The sequence below is a fragment of the Mesoplodon mirus genome, assembly GCF_964341445.2.
Source record: "Mesoplodon mirus genome assembly, chromosome: 4".
Taxonomy (NCBI): domain Eukaryota; kingdom Metazoa; phylum Chordata; class Mammalia; order Artiodactyla; family Ziphiidae; genus Mesoplodon; species Mesoplodon mirus.
Genome location: NC_138979.1, coordinates 145,689,177 through 145,715,728, shown reverse-complemented (window position 1 = coordinate 145,715,728; position 26,552 = coordinate 145,689,177). Strand labels below are relative to the sequence as shown.

Below are 26,552 nucleotides of genomic sequence, written 5' to 3'. Positions count from 1 at the left end.
TATTATTGTAAGTTTTACTGTAGTAAACATTGTAATAGATATATACACCTGGTCAGTGGTGGAACAAAAGCTTCTACTTGGTTGGGGCCAAAGAGTAGGCTGCACTCTTATTTCATATTTTGGAGTTCCTTTAAAAAAAATAGTTTGAAAACTATTAAGTGGGAACTGTGTAAGGGGCTTTGAGAGGGAGAAATCTGTCAATCATTTCAGAAGGCTTGCTTTTGCAGGTGGTGGGAGTCCTTCAGAAAGACCAGTTAAGAGATAGCCTACACACAGTAAATACAATATGGATGTGGTAGAGCGCAGGAAAGTAAAAGGTTCAGCCTGGGTTTCATTTCCAGGGTGAGGAACAGCATTAGAATTGTTTTACATTAAGACTTCATTTTTTTCATTTGTGGATTTCTTCTGATTTCTTAGTAGCATTTTGATAATTTTTTTAATGAGAAATATTAATTTGTAATCTTAATTTGCTTTTCAAATCATAATTTGAAGAGTATTTTAATGTTTCAATCAGTTAAACATATTGAGGATATACAACTTTATTTTTCTCATTTATTTTTCAGGTTCCTTTGAGAATGATAGTAATGAAAGCAAAGGGATAGTCTTATCAGATAAGTGCGTTTTTATCTGAACGTATTCGGTTTTTTCCATAAGATGGCTTTAGTAGCGCTTAGTTGTCTTTAACTTCATTCGAAGCAGTTTTGTTAGATTGTATCGTGACAGCTGTCATCGCGTACATTTTTTTAAAAAACATCAAAATTGGTGAATTTTTGTGTAGCCATTTTAATATTGAAGATGGAAGGAAAAAAAGCAACAGCATATTATGCTTCATTATTTCAAGAAAGGTAAAAACACAACTGAGAAGGCAAAAAAAGATTTGTGCAGTGTATGGAAAAGGTGCTGTGACTGAACGTGTCAAAAGTGGTTTGCAAAGTTTTGTGGTAGAGATTTCTGGCTGGACGATGCTCCATGGTCGGGGAGACCAGTTCAAGTTGATGGCAATCAAATCGAGACGTAAATTTCAGAACAATCAACGTTAAACCACGCAGGAGATAAGCCCACACTCAAAATCTCCAAATCAGGTGTTGAAAATCATTTGCACCAGCTTGGTTATGTTAATCGCTTTGATGTTTGGGTTCCACGTTAAGCGAAAGAAACCTTCTTGACCATATTTCTGCACTGCAATTCTCTACTTACGTAACAGAAACATTCCGTTTTTAAAAACAAATTGTGATGGGCAATGAAAATTGGATACTGTACAATAATGTGGAATAGAAGAGATGTTACAGAAGAACCCGAACGAACTTTTTTGGCCAACCCAATATTATTTGTAATCTCTAAACCAAAACTTTATTCTTTAAAACGTTTGTAATTTTCTTTCCTAGGTACCAGTATCGAGGTTTATAGTAATAAGGTATTCAGTCTTTGCTGAAAATAAATTTGTTATCTTGTCAAAGTAAAATGTGCCAGCCATTTTTTTCCCCCAGAGGCTAGTCATGCCTCAGTGGTGTAGTTACGAAGTGCCCCTACAGTTGAACCTAGATTATTTATTAATCCTTTGTATAGTATGTATGAAAATCAATTGCTTTTCTTTTCTAATAGCTGAGAAGCTTAGTTTTATATTTATCTGATAAATGTTTCTGAGGTGGCTTAGCTGCTTGGATTTAAGTTCCTTTAGAACCATTGTCCTTTTAAAGAGGATTATTAGCTATTCCAATGTGAATTTAAGAACAGAAGTACACACAGTACAATGAAAATAGAAGATTCATGTGCCGTTCATACTTTGGAAGTTGGAAAAGTATAGAATGGTCAGATTGGCTTAGGGATACTCAGCTTATTATCCATCCAGCTTAAGTTGTTTAGGTGTCTGCCCAAGGCCACTGGTGTCATTCTGAGTTAAATACATGAGTTGTAAGATGTAGCAGGTAATTTTACATAAAAGCAGCCATGGTAATGAGATACTGGTCTGGAGTTGTTTGTATAGTAGTTAAGTATTCTGGTATAATGATTTGCTGTTTAAACTATACAGATGCTCAAAGTCCGGCAACACCCTGCTGCTAAACTCAGTGACCTCAGGAAAGCATGACAGTTGAAGGGAGTGATACTGGCATGAGGCCAATAAAGGGTGTGTGTATACCTGGCATGCTTGGCCTGAGTTCAGACTGTTTCTTCCAATACTCATTTTTCCACTCAGTATCAGTTCTGTTTCCACATGTATTCTAATTTATTTTTAAGTGTAAAATGTGGGTATTTTTATTTCAACTTCACAGATCAAGAAATTCTTTAAGTGACAGGATAGGGACTTTGTGAATCCTTAAATCCACTCCTCAAAGTAAAAAAAAAAAAAAAAAAAATTCTAAAGGTTAAGTGTCTGATGACCAACAACCATCTCACTAAATACAAAACTGGGCAGTGGCATCAACTGCCTGCAAAGTTGGTAGGTACTTTTTACACAACAGCCCAGCAGGATATGATCTTTAGGTTATAGATGAGTGAAGAAATGGAGTTTTGAATTAATCTGATTCCAAAGCATCTGGCTGCAGTATTTTAACTAAGGAATTTTACAACAGGCATAAAGCAACATCCTAATGCTGAATAAATACGTGCTCAGCTACCCCCACCAATTTTGTCAAGCAGATAGATATTAACCAAACTTCAGTCGTTACAAGACAAAAGTTTAATGAAAGTTGGTCAGTGGGTATGTATTAATCCAAAGGGCTAAACAGTTAAATAGAAGTAAATGTTACATGTTATCATCATCTGATTCGTCTTCTTCCTTCAAAGATTCCTGTTAAAGAGAAAAGTGTTTAAAATCAATTTTTAGCACTGCTATAACAGCCTGAATCTAATTATTAAGCACTTGTCATTAAAATTCTTTGTAAGTGAAAGTGAACACTGGTTTAGAATAAGACATTCAAGTAAAGAAACGGGTAACTAAGTACATCTTGCTGTAACAATCAATGACTATATTCTTGATAGGATACACACAGTATGAAAGCATTAAATGTCCTGAAAAAACTTTGCCATTCTCACAAGCACAAAAAAAATTTTTTTGGAACCAGGGCAACTTTATCCCCATTGAGGATAACCTAGAAAGTTTTCATCCTTTAGTTCAGCTCAACTCTTAAGGGTTATTTAATAGAATTCAACGTATCTCCGTATCTTCAGCTAGAATCGTTTTCATGCTGTGGCTTACCTTGGCATATTTCTCTGCCTCTTCCCTTATATCTTTTGGAACAATTTCATGTCTTCCGTTAGTTACTGTAAATTAAGCCATATATTTAAATGAATTAAAAACGAGGACTGTAATTGTGATTTGCAAATACCATATAATCTAGCCAATCTACAAGTGTAATACCAGATTCTTTGAACTCATCTTTGTGTGTTTTCCCTACATAATATATTAAATCTGCCCAAATTTAGCTCTTATAATAAAGAATACATTATGCTAAGATTTATCCTGATGCTGTTAAGTCCTGAGCATTCATTCACAGCACGGTTAGATTTTAAAAGCTGTCCTTGAAGCCCTACAGTTGCCATACTAGAAAGAAAAATGGTGATTTCCCAGTAATTCTTTTTTAAAATATGCAATGGGGCTTCCCTGGTGGCGCAGTGGTTGAGAGTCTGCCTGCCGATGCAGGGGACACGGGTTCATGCCCCAGTCCGGGAGGATCCTGCATGTCGCAGAGGGGCTGGGCCCGTGAGCCATGGCCGCTGAGCCTGCGCGTCCGGAGCCTGTGCTCCGCAACAGGAGAGGCCACAACAGTGAGAGGCCCGCGTACCGCAAAAAAAAAAAAAGTATGCAATGGATGTTTCAAAAAAAGTAAATAAACTACTCACAACTTTAGTCAATTATTAAGCAGAGCTTTTCCTTCAAAAAGAGTACCTCCTAAATTTGTTCTGGCTCTGTTTGTATTAGAAGGGCATCCAGTGGTCAGAACACATTGTGGCCAATATTGCAGTTGAATGTGTGCCTATTTCATGACCCAGCAATTCCACTCTTAACATATATTTCTAAAATGCTACTACATATGTGAACCACAATAGATGTACAAGATGTCCACAGCTGCATTGTTCATTTTACAGTAAACAAACACTGGAAAGTGCCTAAACGGTGTAACAGTAGAAGAGGAGATGAATAAAGTGTTATTTTCAGACAACAGAACACTGTACAGCAAGCCAAATGAACAAAAATACTACTGTACGTAACAACACAACTGATTTACACAAATATAATTTTGTGAAAAGAAATGAAAAGAATCCATAACGTCTAATTCCATTTATATAAAATTCAACAACAGGCCAAGAACTATGGTGTTAGAATTCAGGATAGTGGTTACCTCTGGGGAGAAGCCTAAGGGGTGATCTGGGGGGCTGGTCTACTTGTTGACCAAAGCAGTATTTACATGAATGTACCCATGTTGTGATAGTTATCAATTCATTTGTTATTTGCGTACTCTTATATGTGTATACACCATTACTAAATTTTTTTTTGTTTTTAAGAAAAAATAAGGCACCCAGTAGTACATTAGGTTTGGTACAGATGACTCTGAGAGCAAATAAATGTAGAAAAATAACTTACTTTCACCAACCCAGCTAAGCTCTAGTTCAAAGGCTTTATCCTTAACTTCATCATGTACTATGTAAATTCTAGAACAGAAAGAGGACGTTAACATTCATTTGGTCATCTACATACATAGTTCATGCACCCAGCTCAGCAAATTAGAACAGCCATCCCTAATATAAGTATCTATAAAATGATACACACACATTATATACAGTCTATTATGAAAATTACACTAGGATTCAATATACCTTACACCTTTACAACCCAAGTTGTTTGATACATTCTTTTAGAGACATACCTCCTAAGGAACGTATATTCAAATGGGGAAAGGTCATTATTCCCTGTGTGCCATTTAAGTATATATTTTTTTCTATTCATTAACTGATTTTTTTTAAAAACAAACTAATTCATTAGTTTACAGTTAGTGGTCTCTTCGTTCTGCACCTTCTTGGCAGGAATATTTTTAAACCCCTTAAGGTATGTCCCTTAACCTGGCCTTCAAACAGTACATGACAAATTGCTGCCAACAAGGGGGCACTGTCACACAACATATTAAGGTAGAAGTAAAAACAAAGTATCAGAGCAAAACTTTCTTATTTTATACTTTCCACCATCTTACACAACAAAGTTAGAAAAGTAATTTGGAGAGTATTCCTAAAGCCTTGCTTTGAGAAAGCACCTTCAAATTGCTAAAACTAAGTAAAAGAAGCATAGTGCTCCATTTTATTAAAAGATAAAGGGATGGCTTTCCTACACGGAACAAAGTAGAGTCTAGTGTTATACCTAAACATAAAAGGTGTGGGAAGAACTGATTTCCAGAAGACTTCTCAGTGAAGGAAATTGAGTTACCATGTTAAATTGCTGTGCAATTCAATAAGGATTATTCACTTTTTAACTAGTTCTATTATATGTTAGTTGCCAGTGTCCCCTAGGTTGTTATTAACTGAAAGTCATAGAATGGAATGGATTCTGCTGCTTCACAACTGGAAAGGGGGGAAGGGTCCCTTGGTAAAGGGGGGTGGGGGGTGGGGGGTGGGAAGTGAGGGTAGCAGGAGTGGTGGACGATTAGTACAAAATTATAAAACACTTGTGATTTTAATACTTTGCTACAACCATCAGTATAGAGATTAAGGGTACCATTCAAATAGTATATTTATTATTATATAATAGAGCCCTCCAAGACTTTTTTTTCCTTGCATGTGTTATTAGATGTAAAACCTGAGACACGTGCCCAAAATGCTGACTAGACCATGTTCATGTAGTTCTAATGTGGAATAGTTAGAATTCTCTGTGAATTCTCTGGAATATTACATTTACTACTTTTAACTCTGAAAAGTTGGCTGCAACACCAGCATTTTATTAGATTTTTTGAAATACCAAATGCCTGCATTCTTTGATGTAAAAAAAATCATGGACTTTGAAGCATGTTCACTGAGCTTTTACTGGCTTTGTTGTTGCTTACTATTACTGTAATATGAACTACTTCAGGCTTTCTTCAGTGATTTCTAGATGTTTTGAAACATGGCTCTTACCTTGTTACAACTTTAGCTGTAGACCTTAAAGTTGTAAGCTAAGGTTAATATTATTGGGACTTCTGAGATTTAAGAAGTCGGGAGCTATCAAATGAAGTCCCTAGAGGTTCACTATATCCTCCTATTCTTGAATTCTGTCACCTGAACAGGAGTATATTTTGTCAAAAGCTATTTTTCCCCATCCTATTCATTGTCACTTGAAATATGGATATTCTCCTTAATGAGCCTTCTGAGAATGTTGGATTCACCTTCTAAAACTTATGCAACAAGTTATTTCCAAACAAAATGGCCTCTTACGATTAATGTATAAGGTAAGGTCAAGTGAAATATTTCTATCAATGCTAAGGAAAATTTCAACTTACATTTTTGCAACTTCTTTAACAACATCACAGCAGGTCATTTCTTTCATCTACAGAAAATAAAATATATATTCATTATGTTATGATTCAAAGAAGAGCACTTTCCACTTGTGTAACTTTTCAGATTTTTTCTACAACTTTTATCAGTAACCCCATGCTCTTGAGATAGATTCTCAGATATAGAACCAAGGAAAATAACCTGAAATACAAAAAGACCAGAATCAAAAACCTGAAATACAAAAAGACCAGAACCAAAGTTTTTATTCACAGTGTAATGTTTTTTAATGATTATGCCAAAACATATTCTGGACAACCCTTGGGCACCACTAATTTTGGGAAAAATATTAAAGTTTATAGAAATCTAGATTCCTTTATGAATTTATTCACAGGCAGACCCCGACATTTAAAACATTAGCAAAGAAATGTTTTTTCTTCTTTATAGCCAATTCAGGATAATAAAATGCAAACAAACCATGAATACCTTCTATATTCTAGAGGGGGATGAAGGAGTGAAATAAATTGTCCCTCATGAAACTGTTCAAGACAAAAATGCAAAATGTCAGGGAAAGCTTTGAAGAACGAAGATCTGAGTGGAGTCTTAGAACATAGTTGGATTTGATTTGATTTTGAGGAAGATAAATGAACTGCACAAAGCAAAAGTGAACATTTGGAAATCAGGGTAGAAAAACAGCCCTTAAATGCCCAGCAGAAAAGTCTGCTGTACTATAGGTACTGGAAGTAACCAATGCAAAAGTTTTTTTAGGTATATGTGTTTCTGAACACAATTGACAAAATCAAACAAAAAAAGAGCAAACTGGTGTTCATATTCTGGATATGTGGAGGAGGATGGAAAATGGCGAAAAATAATGAATAGTCATACAGCAGTCCAGACTTGAGGTGATTCAATTACTGTATATCTAGGCTTATTATTTATTTTTGGTATTTTTTTATATTTAGAAATCTTGATGCCCCAGCTCATACAAATAGGTAAAATATTGGAAAATAACAACTGTTCACTCAATCTAGATGGAGATTTTTGTTGTACAGTATCTTTTCTGATGATTAATTTTTTTCATGTTAAAACTGGGAGCGAAGAAAAGGAAAATACCAATATTCATACTTTTGCCCTTACAAGTTAAGTTCTATATTTAGTATATTAATTGTAACATACAAAGGCAAATAAACTTGAAAAGATACATCTTAAATGTCAAAAATATTTTTACGTATGTTGGTAAAGTTTATTTCATAAAATTATATTCTTGGTAAAACAACACAAGCAGAAAAGCAGACCAGAGTAATGCAGGGGTTGGCAAACTCTTTTTGTAAAGAGCCAAGTAGTAAATATTTTATTAGACTTATTGGGATATGGTCTTTGGTCCCCTTCACCAACTAAACTCCACTGTTGTACTAGAGCAAAAGCCAGAGACTGAATATGGCTGGGTTTCAATAAAACTTTAAAAAGCAATGCAACTAGAGATTATACAAAGTGAAGTTAAGTCAGAGAAAGACAACCATATGACATCACTTGTATGCAATCTAAAATATGACACAAATGAACTTATCTATGAAACAAAAACAGACTCAGACACAGAGAACAGAGCTGTGGTTACCAAGGGGAAGGAGACTGGGGTAGGGATGGAGTGGGAGGTTGGGGTTGGCAGATGTAACTATTATATACAGAGTGGATAAACAAGGTTCTGCTGTACAGCACAAGGAACTATATTCAATATCCTATGATAAACCATAATAGAAAAGAATATAAAAAAAGAATGTATGTATTTGTATAACTGAATCACTTTGCTGTACAGCAGAAATTAGCACAACATTGTAAATCAACGATACTTCACTTTAAAAAACAAAAAATGCAGGCAGTGGGCCAGTTTGCTAACCTCTGATTTAGAGCATATGTTTTCATCATTAAGTGTACATGTTCCTCAATAGAAGTAATCGTTCTCAATTCTTAGGTACGATTTGTTAGTATTCCCATTCCTTGCTAGGATTTAACCACAGAAGACAAAAGGATAATCGTACTAAACACTCTATTTTCAAATTTCCATGTAATACTAAGGAGAGATGAAAGCAAAAGAGAAGAGAGTAGAAGACAGGAACTTAGCACAAACCAGGGAGTATATAATGGAAAAGAACACTGGTCTAAGAGTTACTAGGTCTGTGAATTGTTCATAAGCAATATTCTATGACTCTAGCCAGTGTGTTTAACCCAGGGCTGGACTTGGACTAAATGATCTCTTAAGTCCTTTTGTCAATTTTATCAGTACTAAAATACCAAACATAAATTAGGCTTTTATAGGTCTAGAACTTGGCATTAAATTCCAAGCACTAAAAAAATGTTTTCTAGGACCTAGCCTTAAATAAGCTGAATAAGTTAATTAGTTGAGCAAGGCTCCAGTACAGCATTAATATTTAAATGTATATAAAATTTTTTCTCACTGTAATTTACCAAAATGTTGATGAATCATACGCCTGTCTTTTTTTTTTTTCTTTTTGCAGTATGCAGGCCTCTCACTGCTGTGGCCTCTCCCGTCGCGGAGCACAGGCTCCGGATGCGCAGGCTCAGCGGCCATGGCTCACGGGCCCAGCCGCTCCGCTGCACGTGGGATCTTCCCGGACCTGAGCACGAACCCGCATCCCCTGCATCGGCAGGCGGACTCTCAACCACTGCCCCACCAGGGAAGCCCCCATACACCTGTCTTTTAGGGAAGTTTCTGATAAGCAATGAAGAGTTGGTGGGTACTGTTTCAATATTAAGTTGATCAATTTATGGCTAAAAGGAAAGCCAGCAGCAAATTTTTAAGAAACTTTTTTCACACTAACAGATGATGGGTTCCCATGCCCTATTTAGCTAGGAACAAAAAGGAAAGAGAAGCAAAGGAGCACAGACTCTTAATGTGTAAGACTTCCACAGACAAAAGCTGTTCTCCAGATGGAAGAAATGATACAGTAAGAGCAAAGTTCTCAGCCTAAGGGTCACAGGGCTCCATGAATGGGCTTCAAGGATTTTGTGACATTATATGAAGATTTGTTTGTATTTTCTTTGGATTAAGCAGCCACCAAAATCATAAAGGGATCCATGACCCAACTCTACAGGTAATATGCTACCAGCTTTCCTATTCAGCCACCTAGCTAGCAGCTTCAGAAAGCTCTACTCAAAACGGCAAACCACACTTGGAGTAAAAGGTTTAGTTTGTGGTGATAAAACTTCACGACATGAGGATAATGCTATAGCAAAATTTCAAGCAGTAAATATGTATGTATTACCTGAAGCTTTTCGATTTCTGTCTTTGCAGCTTGTCTGGCTTTGCCAATGGCACAGCCCCAATAACCCTATTTAAAAAGAACATACACGAAAAATACATACGTATTATTAAATTAATATACTATCATAAGTCATTAATGACTACTGTTTTTATTTAAAGGTTAATGAAAGGTTGTTAAATGACATTCAAAAGCACATCTGGAGAAATATAGTCAAGAGACATTTTAATGACCACCAAGGGACTCAAAAAAATTAAAATATCTAACTTAAATCTAGAATAATCTGTATTATTTTCAAGAAGTATATCCAAAGAAAAACAAATTATGTCATTATATGTATACACTTCATGAACTAGAAGCATTTCTGAGGACAGGAATAGAAAAAATTTTAGCATTCTGACAATGGAAATGAAGTTATTTGAGAGAAAGAAATAATTCCTAAGAGTTAAATAAGCCTTTTTAAAATATATACATATGAATTATGTGTGTGTGTGTGTGTGTGTGTATATACTTTTTTTTTTTTTTTTTTGCCACACCAGCACGGCTTGTGGGGTTTTAGTTTCCCAACCAGGGACTGAACCTGGGGCCTCAGCAGTGAGAGCACGGAGTCCTAACCACTGGACAGCCAGGGAATCCCCTAATTTATACTGTAAAGGTTTTTTTACTTGTGTAACCAGTGTATAATGACAAAACATAAAGAGCCTTCATTTTTTTTAATGAGTATAATAAAAACCATAAAAATCTCAGACACTTAAGAAAAGGTAATTAGAGAAAGGTCCAAGAAATCCCACTTGAAATCCTTTTTAAAAAGGGAATTGGGGAATTCCCTGGTGGTGCAGTGGTTAGGACACAGGCTTTCACTGCCATGGACCTGGGTTAGATCCCCGGGTGGGAAACTAAGATCCCACAAGCCGTATGGCACAGCCAAAAAAACCCCAACAAAAACAAAACTTCAAAAGGGACGGCATTGGGCTTCCCTGGTGGCACAGTGATTGAGAGTCCGCCTGCCGATGTAGGGGACACAGGTTCGTGCCCCGGTCCGGTAAGATCCCACATGCCGCGGAGCGGCTGGGCCCGTGAGCCATGGCCGCTGAGCCTGCGCGTCCGGAGCCTGTGCTCCGCAATGGGAGAGGCCACAACAGTGAGAGGCCCGCGTACCGCAAAAAAATAAAAATAAAAAAAATAAAAGGGACAGCATTACGTTCATTTTTAAGATGCTGCTAATACTGTAGTAATAAAGGAAATAGCACATATTCAATATTTTATGTTCACTATGCAGTTTCTATAATAGCATATTTAAAGCCACAAATCTGGGACTTCCCTGATGGTCCAGTGGTTAAGACTCCACACTCCCAATGCAGGGAGCGATCCCTGCTGGGTGAACTAAGATCCTGCATGTGGCATGGCTCGGCCAGAAAACAAACCAAAAAAAGCCACAGATCTTTCCTCTGCCTCATATCTGTAGGTTATTGTCATTAATGTTAAAACAAGAAAAAATGTTACCTTCCTTGAATGAATATTAAAGAAACCTCAGATAATCCAAATACATGATTTAAGTGCTAAAGAGAGACCATTAAACCAGAAATAGAATTTCAGATGATTCAAAACTACTCACATATGAAACACCTGATGGGTCAATCATGTAGAGTTGTGCACCATCATTCACACCGTAAGACCCTAACATGAAACTACATAAAAGTAAATTAGTAATTTTAAACCATGGTTCTTAATACCAGAAAAGTATCAAAAAGTACAGTGATAGGCCTTCTCTGGTGGCACAGTGGTTAAGAATCCGCCTGCCAACGCAGGGGACCCAGGTTCAAGCCCTGGTCTGGGAAGATCCCACATGCTGCGGAGCAACTAAGCAACTAAGCCCGTGCACCACAACTACTGAGCCTGCACTCTAGAGCCTGCAAGCCACAACTACTTAAGCCCAGGCACCTAGAGCCCGTGCTCTGCAACAAGAGAAGCCACTGCAATAAGAAGCCTCCGAACCGCAACGCAGAGCAGCCCCCGCTCGCCGTAACTACAGAAAGCCCACACGCAGCAACAAAGACCCAATGCAGCCAAAAATAAATTTATAAAAAATAAATAAAATTTAAAAAATAAAAAGTACTGTGATAAAAATGCAATTGTACTTTCTAAGACAAACATTTACTAATATCCATATAACTCACAGTAAGCACTTTGATAGTGTGGTTTGGATAAAAACTAGTGTATACTTGAAAACTTCTCAAAATTCATGTGCCTTTGTTTAGTATTAAACTTTCTGATGAAACTTTCCTGAGAGGATAGCAGTGGAGAGAAAGGAGTACTGATAGATGGACAAGTAATAAGGGGGCCCAACAGCTAAATGAATAAACATGAAAAAGCCAAGGGGACAAAATTCCTGATGTGAATACATTGAAACTACCTAAAACTCTTGTTCCACCCTTCATTCTTTTCTGGCTATTCCCCGGTATTCCTCCATTTATTTTCCTGCAATAAAAATTGCAGGAAAATTGGTTCAACACATTTTTTTATGCTCAGCAAATTAAAATTAGGGTATTAAAAATCATATGAATTACTGATTTTTTGAAATTACAAGTAGAAAAGAAACCAGCCTTATCATTTCATGTGCAGAATATTGTAACAGCCACATCCCATTTAAGAACATCTGACCTATTGCTTAAAGTATATCAGATGGAAACTAATGAGAAAACTGAAGTGTCAGTATAATTGGCTACTAAATAGTAACAACATGGAATATATTTAAAATCAGTTTGCCATTTCCTGAAAATGTTTGGGTTTAGTTCCAGAGAATTTTTTCCCCCAGTTTTATTGGGAAATAATTGACATACATCGCTATATAAATGTAAGGTGCACAGCATGATGGTCTGATTTACATACACTGTGAAATGATTAGCACAATAGGTTTAGTTAACATGCATCATCTCATATAGATACAATTAAAAGAAAAATAAGTGCCTCCTTTTGTTGAGAACTCTAAGGGATCTACTATATTAAAATTTTTCCTTTTTATCACATGTCAGTGTTAACTATAGTCATCATGTTGTACATTATATCCCTAGTACTTACTTATCTTAAACTTTAAAAGTTTATATACCTTTTGGGACTTAACCTGGTGGGGCAGTGGTTAGGAATCCGCCTGCCAATGCAGGGGACATGGGTTTGAGTGCTGGTCCTGGAAGATCCCACATGCCACGGAGCAGCAACTAAGCCCGTGCACCACAACTACTGAGCCTGTACTCTAGAGCCTGTGAGCCACAACTACTGAGCCCATGCGCCGCAACTACTGAAGCCCACATGCCTAGAGCCCGTGCTCCACAACAAAGACAAGCCACCGCAATGAGAAGCCCGTGCACTGCAACGAAGAGTAGCCCCCTCTCGCTGCAACTAGAGAAAGCCCGTGCACAGCAACGAAGACCCAACGCAGCCAAAAATAAATTTATTTTAAAAAAAGTTTATATACCTTTTGACCACCTTCCTCCAGAGAATTTATTATAATTAGATTAAAATATTACTATGAGTTCTCTGTTCTATCCTGTCCAAATCTGCATAGTCTTTCATTTTTCAGTTTTTATTTTTATGTACATCATTTTATTTAATCACTGCCCTAATACTTCTTGATGATACTTCATTTTTTAAGGGTATAAAAGGCTAATTAGATTCTGAGAAAACAAATACCTACATACAGATATCACTGAATATCTCAATAAATTTCATACCTGCAGCCAAAAGGTCTAACAGCACTGTAGAGTGTGTAGGCATGTACATACATGGCCACTCTGTCTGCAAGATGCTGTGGGGAAAAACAGAAGAGCTTATTAATACTCTTCTCTTTCTGTTCCAAAGGCTCTTCAACATGTTATCAGCTTACTTTTAGTGGAATGTTATATCCAAAGTTAGATCTAAAGTTGGAAGCCTCTTCTCTCGCAATGTCTGCTAAAGAACGAGCATCTGCCAACAAACCTGCTACTGCCTGAAAGAAAAAAAAGTACCAATTCAGTAGATAACATTCCTATCACAAATCAAGGAAAGGATGTAATTATTACAGGCTTATTTGATATTTTTAACAAGTATCACCATTAGAATAAATCTGTTTGGCTTAAAGGTCTTTCTTTACAAGGCATTCTGGCATTTTGATGCTTGAGTACGGGATTACAATTTGGAAATTTCCCAAGTGTGACTACGTTGTTTTGTCCATTGATCACATTCAGAAAAACCTCCATGTCTCCCCATTCGCCACTTCATTATAAAGAACAAAACAACAACAGAGAAGAATATAACCATTCGTTTTGGTTAGAACTGATCCTTTATTTAAAGCCATTCTGTGTTCAAAAAGTTATTAAAAGTTTTCATCTAAAAGGCACAACCTCAAATTCCTTTTTCAGCTTACTAATAAATTATAATGCCAAACCAAAACATGACAAACCACAAATCTGGTGGCTTAGAACTGCAATTACCAAACCACGTGCTGAGACATCCCAGGGCACTATAGTGAACTCAGAGTTGTGGGGCATTTTAAGTTTGGGGGAAACATATGTTGAAGTAGTTAACGGTTTCAACATTAGATCATTCTACATTCCTTTTACTGCCATCCGCTCGTTGAAAAGCTGGGTTGCCGTGATATAAAATAAGTACTGTGCAAAAAACAATGTGGCACAGGAAACGGGGTGGAGGTGGGGGGTGGCATCTAATCCAATTCCAAAGTTTAAGAAGTTGTGCAGTACACATTAGTTAACTGTGACTGTTTAAAAATTAAAATATTTTTCTTTTGCTGTATGTGGTGAGTTTGTTTTTGTTTTTACAGCTACTAAGTTTTAAGGACACAACCACTTAGTTGTTTAGACCTACATATATAATAAACAGAACCACTGGGTATTTCTTTTGGTCTAGGGAAGCTATGAAAACAGAAAAAACTACTGAAACACTTATGGGTACTGGGAACCAGTGGCACAGAAGATTTGCAAAATTTAAAAATAAGTACTATCAAAATTTTTAATAGCCTTTTTTTCTACTGCTACCTAGTAGTAGTAATAATGAGGAAAATCCTTAACATATTATTGATCATTCATTACATGCTAATAAGCATTTTACATAATTATACATGAAAGTAGGTACTATTACCACCATAGTTTTGCAGGTTAGAAAACTCTTGTTTAGAATAACTTCCACAAGGATACCCAGGTAGTAATTTTCACCATTTAAACAATCTTCCATTGCTTTGGATAAAACCCACTGTGAAGTCTAAAAATTTATCAAATCACTTGGAGACAGAACATTAATCCTTCATTTTTTCCAACCCCGTTCAATGTCTAATGTTTTGCCAATTTCCAGCTATAAGGAATGCCATCAATTTCCTGGCTTTAAATAACAAATGGGACAAATGTGAAAATTCTAGGATGATAAAATTCTTTCCATCACTAAAGTGCTTATAAGCATATATGATTTTTTTCCAAAATATACCTATCTAAAGTTTTTTTAAGTGAAAGAAAGCAGGATTCACTACCTCATACCAGCTAGGTTACAATCTGGCAAGTTTCAAGAAAACACACCAGTTTCACTGGCAATAATAAATTTGTTCAGGAGAGAAAACAAGTTCAAAAAAAATATCTGAAGAAGAAAAAAAAAATTTTATCTGTAGCTTTATAGTTTACTGGCTATATTTTGCTAGTCCTTTTTGTGTTTCTAACACATCTCATTTATAAATAACAAAGCTACTGGTATTTCAGCAGAATGAGTGGGTCCTATAGGATCTCACCCTGCAGAGTGGTCTCTAGAGTAACACACAGACCATGCAGACCCAAGTGTGAATCCCAGCATATTTCTTTACCACCTGTGAGTCTTTTTCTCATCTGTAAAAATGGGATTAATATTACTTGCACTGGGTTGTCAGGATTAAATGAGATAATTTATGTAAAGAACTAGCATAGTACCTAGCACACAGGTGTTCTCTTTTCTTGACTTTTCAGTAAGCAAAGTTAAAAATCATTTCTCTTCTTTTTTTTGGATTGTTGCTCTTACTGAAGAAAGTCTGACATCTATATAGGATGACTTCAGTATATACCAGTAATGTATCTATGTCTTGGCCTGCAACTGTGCAAAGCAGTCACTCAAGATACCAGCTGCATGAAATAAATACAGTGATGCTTATGAAGCTACTAGAAAGCATGTGTCCACTTTTCCCTTCATCAGACATCCTTTCCTGATGCTCCACCTTACTATAAAGGTCTTCTCTTTCTGATAACATCTTCAGTGTAACAGTGATCCCCAGAAAGGATACAAAAAGCCAAAGATTCATTGCCTCTCAAGCATGTACCTTCATTGATCTATGCTACCAAGATTTCTTTTTAACCCATACTTCTCACCCCCTCCCCCCTCCCCTCCTTTTCTTAAGGCAACTTGGTTTTTCATATCTACCTCCAATCAGGTTATACAATAAGAATGCTACCTTCCTTTTAGACAGTGAGCTGTTCACAAACCAGTAACTTTCTGATTACTTCTACAGCTGCTCTCTGCTGTTTCTGCCTCAATGCTAAAGTATTAAATGGGTTCTTAACAATCACATTTTCATATATTCCAATTAGTTACTTCACAAGAAACTGGACAAGGCAAAAAGGAACATTTTTAAATGTAACCTTACCATTCCGACATGCCGATCAACATTAAAAAGTCGTTTGTTAGAACCTTCTTCATAAAGTTTAGAAAGGACTAATTTTTCTACCCCAAAGACAACGCCATCTTTACATCTGATTCCAATAGCTGTACTGAAACAAGCAGAAGAAAATCAATTTTTTTAACTGAAAATAAAAGAAACTTTGTAAACCCAAGTTTAAAAAAAAACCCCACAAAAACAGGCAAATTTGTTTCTTAAAGCATATCAAGTCTTTAAAATAAATACATTTGAAAACTAGAAAGGGCAAACAGTCTAAAATGTGATGAATTAGATCCATATAAATAATCATGTGACCAAAAAATCTCATATCATGACATGGAAAGATTAATACGTAAGTGAAAAAAGATGCCAACAAAATATGTACCAAATGGCACAGTGTCTAGCATATATTAGCCATCTTACAACAAATGCCGACTAAAGTCATGTGCATTAAAAATGGTATTTAAGGGCTTCCCTGGTGGCGCAGTGGCTAAGAATCTGCCTGCCAATGCAGGGGACAGGGGTTCGAGTCCTGGGAGGGGAAGATCCCACATGCCGTGGAACAGCTAAGCCTGTGCGCCACAACTACTGAGCCTGCGCTCTAGAGCTCGCAAGCCACAACTACTGAGCCCGCGTGCCACAACTACTGAAGCCCATGCGCCTAGAGCTGTGCTCCCCAACAAATAGAAGCCACGGCAATGAGAAGCCCGCACACTGCAACAAAGAGTAGCCCCCGCTGACCACACTAGAGAAAGCCTGCATGCAGCAACGAAAACCCAATGCAGCCAAAAAAATAAATTTATTATTTTTTTAAAAATGGTACATAATATGCATACAAAAGACAGGCTACAAACAAACTAAAAAGTTACCAGTGACTATTCTCGGTGGAAAGATTATAATTCTTTTTCTTTCTTTTGCTTTTTCTGCAATAACCATATGTTGCTTACAATAAGTGTAAAAGAATAAACATTTTGTACAACTGTTTAAAACAAAGTAGATAAAAAAATAATCTGAAGTAAAATGTGGAGAAATTATACATTGCCATTTCAAGATGAAAATACATGAATTACTTTCATCTTCTAATTCTTTTAACAAAGAGAAACAACAAGAAAAATGAGCTGAGCCACATGCACAAATATGTAAAGAATTGCAGACACTCCTTCCCCCACACTTCAGGTATCTTTTCAAGTTTAAACTCCTTGGCCCAGCTTTCAGCACTCCCCAAGAATCTGCAAAGCCCATCTAGCGAATTCAGTTTCTTGTTATAGAGGTCCTGTGCTCTACCAAATTCAACCTCGCTGTCACCCCTCAAACACCTTAATGTTCATTTTTGCTTTTCTGTCTTTATTGCGGTTATCCTGGGTACCAGAATACACTTCCTCCTCACCACTGCCCATTTAAATAAATTTCCACAAACTTTTTGCAAAGTCGCTTGAATAGCCTCAGGTAGCCGTTCCCAATTATTCCAACTCATCATCTTCCTCACCTTTCAGAATCTAAAACATTCTTTTTTCTAAACTAAAAGTTCTAAAAGTGTGGTTTGTGAGGTCAAAATTATTTTCATAAAAATACAAAGACGGGACCTTCCTGGCGGTCCAGTGGTTAAGATTCCATGCTTCCACTGCAGGGGGCACAGGTTCGATCCCTAGTCGGGGAAGTATAAGATCCCACATGCCACGGCCAAAAAATTAAAAAAAAAAATACAAAGATATCATTTGCCTTTTTCCACTGTGTGGATGTTTGCACCAATGGTATAGAAGCACTGGTGGGTAAAACCGCTGGCACTTTAACACAAATAAGGCAGTAACAGCAAATGGTAGCAGTAAACTACTAATCATTGTATTCTTCATTGATACACTCTCACAGTTTAAAAAAAGCCATTTTTAGTTAAGAATGTCCTTGATAAAGCAGTAATTAATTTTACTGGGTATCAATCCTTGAGTACCTGTCTTTTTATTATCCTAACAAAATGAAAGGTAGTCAAAGTACTTCTGCTGTACATCAAAATACAATGGTTGCCCAAAGGAAAAAGCACTGATAAAACTGTTTTGAGTTGTGAAGTTTGTCATGGAACATCTGTTTTTATCATCAAAGAATAATAACTATGGTTATTTCCACTTAGCTATGTGGCAGACTTTTTTCTAAAATGAACAAAGTGAGCCTGTTGCTTCAAGGTAAACAAATGACAAAATTTCCTTGCCAGTGATAAAATTTGAGTTTTCAAGCATAAATTGGAATTTTAGAAAACATTCACCACTGTGAGTTTGCTTCCCAAAACTTTAATAAACAGATTGGAGGTGATATTAAAAAGTGTGATGTTTCTGGGCTTCCCTGGTGGCACAGTGGTTGGGAGTCTCCCTGCCGATGCCGGGGACACAGGTCCGTGTCCCGGTCCGGGAGGATCCCATGTGCCGCGGAGCGGCTGGGCCCGTGAGCCATGGCCGCTGGGCCTGTGCGTCCAGAGCCTGTGCTCCGCAGCAGGAGAGGCCACAACGGTGAGAGGCCCTCATACCGCAAAAAAAAAAAAAAAGTGTGATGTTTCTGATAGTTTATAATGAAATATGTCTAATTTGGAAGCTCTGTTATAACTCAGTGAACCAATATTTTCCAAATGACCAACTCAACAATGTCGACGGGTAAAACATGCCAAGTGTAAGAGAGCCCAACAGATTTTAATGTAAAAGTAGAAAAAGTTAATTGTTATGTTTTCTGACTCCACACTGCAACTAATCTTTAACAAACTAACATTTGTCCAGTTTTGGTATAGTATCAAAAAACAACATGAAGCCTGATTTGTTTCACAAGCCCCAACAAAAGTAACAACATATTGAAGCAGAAGGAAATATTAGACTCTCTTTTATTAAGATTCAATTAATTATTGAGATTTACAAAAATGTAAAACAATGCCACTCTTCTCACTACATTTTTTCTATGTTTTGGAAAAGTAATTTGCATTAAAAATGTTATTAATGGGCTTCCCTGGTGGCACAGTGGTTGAGAATCTGCCTGCTAATGCAGGGGACACGGGTTAGAGCCCTGGTCTGGGAGGATCCCACATGCTGTGGAGCAACTAGGCCCGTGAGCCACAACTACTGAGCCTGCGCGTCTGGAGCCTGTGCTCCGCAACAAGAGAGGACATGATAGTGAGTGGCCCCCGCTTGCCACAACTAGACAAAGCCCTTGCACAGAAATGAAGACCCAACACAGCAAAAATAAATTAATAAATTAATAAACTCCTACCCCCAACATCTTCTAAAAAAAATGTTATTAATGTTACTCAAATATTTTAATAAATGTTAATTTAAATTATTTGTTAACATGCAATTGTGTTTATTACTGTTACTTAAATGAATTTATAAGTATTTTTAATTTTTCAGTTTCAATTTCTAATATGGTAAATATTGATGAACCAATAACCTGCATAAATAAATGCTCTTTGGGGTGATGTTAAATATTGATAGTACCTACAGCCTACATAATTAAATGTTCTTCAAGGTCCTCAGTGATTTTTTTTTCCAAGTATAAAAGGGTCCCAAGGCCAAAATTTTGTGTACATTTTTGTTCCAAACAATCCAGCCTTTCAGTTATGTTGCACAATCTTCCTTTCATATCTTGTCTCCTCAATGAGGCTAAAGGGAAAGATTATTATTTTACCCCTTTTTTCCTTTTGCATATTACCTGCTAGGAGCATACTTTTATAAAATAGTTTTGATCATGATATATATTTTTTAATAAAATGTTTTTAAGTATTCACTTATACGTCAATTATTTGTTTTGGTAGTTCCTATGCTTAACGTAACAGGTACTCAAAAGTATTTGCCTTCTAAATTCCCGAGACTGAATTTCTATCTCCAGGACTTCCCTAGCAGTCCAGTGGTTAAGACTCCACGCTTCCACTGTCGGGGGCACGGGTTTGATCCCTGGTTGGAGAACTAAAATCTGACATGCTGTACAGGCACGGCCAAAAAATAATAAAATAAATTAAAAAATTTTTTAAAAAGAATTTATCTCTTTTTAATGCAGGAATATAATCATATCAAATTATTTGGTTAAATGTTTTCTAACTATCAGTTTATATGCCAGACTCGTAAGAAAATTCATATGTAATTTTCCTATTTTCTGCTTTCTGTGCCCACAAAACAAACATTTTCAAATTTCATTCTTATGGTAAGGTATGTGAAGTAGTTAGGTTAGATGTCCACATCCCAATTTTACAGACAGAAGAGTAACATTCAGAGGACTGAATAGTGGAAACCTATATAATATTACTATTAGGCAGCAGCTAGGAGAAAAATTGACATCTGATCCTCATCCAGTATTCCATCATACCAAGTTACACAGATCCCTTTAAAAGAGGAACTTTCCTAGTAATTTTTCTTTATGCAGAAAAAAATACATTCATTTTTAAAAATTATATTTCTTCAAGTTTGCTTAAATGTAACTGTTTTAAACCATATTTAGAAATACTTTATAGAAAACAAACTGCTAAGATACACAGACCCTCACAGGCTAGTCTCAATTTTCTGGGTTACAGATGACTTCAAAATGTATCTCCAGTTTTTCTCTTAGTCAAGACATCTCCCACCAGTTTTTTACACCAATGAAAATGCAAGAATGCAAAGGAGGAAGAGAAAAACAATGACTTCCTCAAGTCTTTCTCCAGTTCCTTGGCCTATGAGCCTATCTTCTTTTACCAACAGGAAAAAAAATGTGTCAACTTCTTTTTTTCTTTTTTTTTTTTTTAGGTCTTTAATCCATTTTGAGTTTATTTTTCTGTCTGGTGTGAAAAAATGTTTTAATTTCACTCTTTTACATGTAGCTGTCCAGTTTTCCCAGTACACTTATTTGCTTTCATTTTTTTTTTAATTTTTAACTTTTTTTATTATCAACTTTTTTCTTGAATTTGACTCTCTTCTGAACTCTTTCAGGCCTTGTACACAACGACAAATACAGTGCAGCCTAAAATTCTTAACAGCCTTACTTCTATTATATTATCAGATACTGACAGTTTGTAAGTAACAATCTCTATAAAACATTTAAACACAGAATCTACTAGCTTCATTAACAAATCCTGTAAGAAGACTTAAAATATATTTTTGCTCAAAAACCTTAAAATACTATTTCATAAACCATTAGAAATCCACATACCTTCTTTCTACCACCCAGAAAATGGAACAAAAAATGAACATTTATTTATTCAGTAACCACTGAGGGCTACGTGCTAGCACATGCAAAGACCAGTTACAGTCTCTACCCTCATGAAACTTCCATAATCAAATATCGAAGATACTAGTAGAAAATGAAAAAACTACATCTACATGTGGATTTTTCTAAAATTCTGGAAACACTTCCCTACTACACAGGTTTTCTTTATAATGAAAACACCAAGCTCAAACACCAACACCATTTGTTTAGTAGGCCTAAAAAAATTTTTTTGAGAGATCTGAATGAGGCGTCATGAACGAAATTTCTTTTAAGTCCTTTATTTCATCCCAAAGCTGCTTTCGATTCAAAAATACACTTATTATCTATATATATATATATATATATATATATATAACTGAATCACTGAGCTGTACACTTGAAACTAACACAACATTGTAAACTAACTATACCTCAATAAAAAAAATTAAAGGGGCTTCCCTGGTGGCTCAGTGGTTAAGAATCTGTCTGCCAATGCAGGGGACACAGGTTCGAGCCCTGGCGTGGGAAGATCCCACATGCCGCGGAGCAACTAAGCAACTCAGCCCATGCACCACAACTACTGAGCCTGTGCTCTAGAGCCCGTGAGCAACAGCTACTGAAGCCCCCGTGCCACAACTACTGAAGCCTGCACGCCTAGAGCCTGTGCTCCGCAACAAGAGAAGCCACCGCAATGAGAAGCCCAGGCACCGCAATGAAGAGTAGCCCCCGCTCGCCACAACTAGAGAAAGCCTGTGCGCAGCAACAAAGACCCAACGCAGCCATAAATAAATAAACTCTATTAAAAAAAATTAAAAATGAAACCAGTTTGTGCAGACTATGTTCAATTAGAAATGATTTTTTAAAAATGATCATATATGAGACACAGATGTAGAGAACAAACGTACGGACACCAAGGGGGGAAAGCGGCAGGGGTGGTGGTGGTGGTGGGATGAATTGGGAGATTGGGATTGACATGTATACACTGATGTGTATAAAATGGATGACTAATAAGAACCTGCTGTATAAAAAAAAATTAAATTAAAAAATTAAAAAGTGATCATATAAGTATAACTGATTGCAAAAATTCTTCAATATAAGACTCAGAGAATTTGTCAATAAGCCAGTAATTCTACTAAGATGTTATAGTGGTGGCAAGGAATCATTTTAGTGAATTACTCTCAACAAAAAAAGACAGAGTGAAGGAAATAAGTCCAACAGGAAAATATCTTAGTGATCCTACACCTTTTGGAGTATGGCAGCAGAAGAGAAAAATAAAAAACATCCCTGCTGAGATGATCATGTGACCAACTGCACAGAACATTTAAAACACAAGTAAATAAAAGATGAGACAATAAAGTCACAATCCTAATGGCCAAGGAAAACAATGATATGTATCAGGAATTTGAAAAAGGAAAAAAGGTCTAGCAAAGATGTTGACGAATTTGGTTTTGTACACTTCATTTGAGACTTGGCAGAATGTCTAAGTGGATAATTCTGGAGTCAACTGGAAATATACGCACATGGAAAGATGTGGCCTAAAGAGAGATCTGAAAATGACTAATAAATTGAGATTATTTTAGGGCATATATTATTCTGTGCCAAAGTAACATAACAAACCCTAATTACCAAAAATATAGAAAAGAAGACATTTAATACCTGGTTAAAACATGCTAATTTCAAGTAAAACAATGTTTCTTACCTACTATTTTCCACAGCCTTCATAGCATACTCAACTTGAAAAACTCTTCCATCGGGAGAGAATGTAGAGGCTGACAGGTCATACTAGGAGGAAAAGGCAATAATAAGCTTAAAATGATGTATCTTTGGCAGTAATAACCTTACACTTTTTTTTTTCCTAAATGGCTTACACATCAGAAATGTGTGTTAAATCTCAACAAAGATTTTTCTTTAAAGAGAAAGGGGAAGCATGTCAGAGCAGCAACAGAAGCTAAGACAAAGTTATACACTTTAGATTTCTACTAGAAAAGCAATGGATACAAGTCCTGCATCAAGTCAGAACTTTTCCCACACAGGACATGGCTCATTTCTGAAAAAACTGCTATGGTAAAAACAGCATTGGAGCATTTTAATTCATACCTGTGGCACTAAGAAACTGAGGGACCTTGGGGCTTCCCTGGTGGTGCAGTGGTTGAGAGTCCGCCTGCCAATGCAGGGGACGCGGGTTTGTGCCCCGGTCTGGGAAGATACCACATGCCGCGGAGCGGCTGGGCCCGTGAGCCATGGCCGCTGAGCCTGCGCGTCCGGAGCCTGTGCTCCGCAACGGGAGAGGCCACAATAATGAGAGGCCCGCGTACCGCAAAAAAAAAAAAAACAAAAAACTAAGGGACCTTGGACACATCATTTAGCATTCAGACATTTAATAAGCATCTATTATATGTTAGTCACTATAAGGAAATACAAAGACTACTCATTCTAGAAGTCCTTCATCTTCAAAAATCAGACCACAAACAAATCTAGGAGCTGAAGATACAGCAGTAAATCAGAAAAGGTACTATGATGAAAATAAGACAGGGTGAAGTGATAGGCTCAGGGACTACCACAGACTACCTTATCAAGTAAGGCATTGCTGGGGCAATTATATTTAGTTATTTACGCTAAGCTAGAATTAATAACAAGTAATTAGTCATTTAGGATATGGAGGAGGAGCGTCCTGGTATTTGGCATAAAAGACCTTAGGGTAGAAATAAGCTGAGCACAATAAGAAAAAGAAATAAGGCCACTGTATCTTGAGCACCATAAGTGGTAAACAGAAGAGTAAACTATATCAGAGGCATATAAGGGCCAAACTATGTTAAGTCTTTTAGACTGGAGTAGGAAGTTTACATTTCTATTCTAAATCCAACAGAAAGTCATTGGAGTTTGGGGGGGGGGGGAAGGGGGAGAGGTTGTGTCTAATTTTTTTAAAACGTTGTTCATCTGGAAAATTAATTAGAGAGGGAACAAGGGTGGAAGCAGAGATTAATTATTCCAAAGGTAGTGTCTTAGACTAGAGAAAAAGAGATGGAAGGTGTTATCGTTGGAGGGTCCAATCAAAAAAACCTTGCTAATGGATTGGCTCTAGGAGTAGAGTAAAAAAGAAATTAGGGGCTTCCCTGGTGGCGCAGTGGTTGAGAGTCCGCCTGCCGATGCAGGCGACGCGTGTTCGGGCCCCGGTCCGGGAGGATCCCACATGCCGCGGAGCGGCTGGCCCCGTGAGCCATGGCCGCTGAGCCTGCGCGTCCGGAGCCTGTGCTCCGCAACGGGAGAGGCCACAGCAGTGAGAGGCCCACGTACCGCAAAAAAAAAAAAAAAAAAAAAAAGAAAGAAATTAAAAATGCATCATAGATTATTTTTCATTTGCGCAACTAGAACTCGCCCATTCACTGAAATGAAAATTGTAGGAGATGCAAAATGGCAAGGGAAAAAGAAAACCCAGAGATCTACTTTGGACATGTCATTTGAAATGGCTATTAATCAAGTGGAGAGAAATGCCAAGAAGACAGGTCTTCATATCCGGAGTTCTTGGGACAAGTAAAGACAGTAGGTAAGTCTTCAACAGTGGTGCTTCCTGGTCTCAGTTTGTTGATTTGTTAAATGAAGATCCTTAACTCTACCACTGTAATACCGAAATATCTCACCTGGTTATATTATCAAATATTTTTAAAGGGTTTGTAGAACCCTTTAGAACACGATTAATCTAGGGTAATATTAATGTAGTTGCAAAGTCAATTTGCTACAACAGGCATTACTGAGCATCAACTAATCCAAAAACGGTATGACAATCTTAGCATCTCATAACCGAATGGATTAAACCATTCCAAGTAAAAGTTGCGTATTATCAAACTCGGAAAACCAGTATTTGGGCCTAATGGTGAGTACAAAAAGTCTTGTGCACAGTAGGAGTATAAAATGAACTGAGAAACCCATTATTCAATGCCTCTACTGGAAACCACCAATAAATATTTCTAAACAAAAACTGTATTTTCTACATGGAGAAATACATAAAAGGAGTATGCAGAAGATTGCATATATGCAGTACGTTTGACAAAGGAAAGTAATAGGCCGAAAAAGTTAACAAATCCAACTCCAAATTCCTGAACTGTCTCTTCAAAGTCAGAAGCGGTTAAGTCTGTAGCTAACCATTTAAACGCTTAACGGTATGGACACCTCATAGTGCTGTTAAGTAATTTGTACAGGAAAAGCTGAGACAAAGGAAAAATGAAAAGGATTCTTCCGATTCCGCTTTTTAGACTATTTTTCTTATCAGTTCTGAGAAGGCTCCAGGGACTCATACAGAGCGGTCCATCACTACACTCGAGGGAAAGACAGAGAATCCCCGTGAGGCAGCAGCAGCCCAGGAACTGCAAAGGGGTTCCTTGGAAAGCGGCGTCTCAGCCCTTGGACTCTCAAGCCGCCTTGCCTCAGTGGTTCTCAAGAGGCTGTCGCCCAAACCCTTCACTCACACACAATTTCAGGCCCCACGAGTTTCCACTTTCGGTTTCCCTAAGCGACCAAAGAAAAGTGACTCAGCAACCCAAAGCGGTTCCAAATCTAACTGCTGCGCGGCAAGCCCGCCACACCTGAGCTGAGAAGCTTCAAGCCACGGTCACTGCAGACGCGGCCTAGAAATCAGAGTCGGAAAGACCGCCGGTCCACCACGCAACTGGAAGCGGCCCACCTGCCTCCAGGAAGTACCAGCGCACCCCGAGTCAGCGCACCCCTCGCAGTCCGTCCGCGTTCCCTTCCCACGCTAATCCTTATGCTAGACCATCACGCCGAGAGACAACGAACTCACCCCGGTGCCGATTGAGCTCATCGCGCTAAAACCCACTGCAACGCCTAGCTCTTCAGGGTCTAAAGTGATCCCCTCACACTGCAGCACGCAGACTAGTAACAGGCTCTCTCATTGGCTGTTCTTTCCACCAATAGCCTTCTCTGTGGCTCGTTCCTGGGGTCTTAGCCCAGGAACAGAGGATTGT

At 37.4% G+C, this 26,552-nt stretch overlaps 1 protein-coding gene across 3 annotated transcripts; it reads right to left on the bottom strand.

Annotated features, from left to right (window-relative positions):
- Nucleotides 1–565: 565 nt before the first annotated feature.
- On the bottom strand, nt 566–26,506 carry PSMA3 (proteasome 20S subunit alpha 3). 3 transcript variants are annotated; one of them, XM_082616767.1, is made up of 11 exons: nt 26,369–26,506; nt 23,273–23,355; nt 16,378–16,496; nt 13,612–13,713; nt 13,460–13,533; nt 11,347–11,419; nt 9,735–9,800; nt 6,462–6,508; nt 4,583–4,650; nt 3,197–3,261; nt 566–2,788 (listed from the first exon to the last, which is right to left on the bottom strand). In XM_082616767.1, the coding sequence occupies exons 3-11, from the start codon at nt 16,378–16,380 to the stop codon at nt 2,744–2,746; spliced, it is 543 nt and encodes a 180-aa protein (XP_082472893.1). In that variant the 5' UTR covers nt 16,381–16,496; nt 23,273–23,355; nt 26,369–26,506; the 3' UTR covers nt 566–2,743. The 3 variants fall into 3 exon arrangements, with proteins under 3 accessions (XP_082472893.1, XP_082472891.1, XP_082472892.1); XM_082616765.1 differs by having other exon boundaries at nt 1,597–2,788; nt 16,378–16,501; XM_082616766.1 differs by lacking the exon at nt 9,735–9,800 and having other exon boundaries at nt 1,598–2,788; nt 16,378–16,501.
- Between the last annotated feature and the right edge of the window lie 46 nt (nt 26,507–26,552).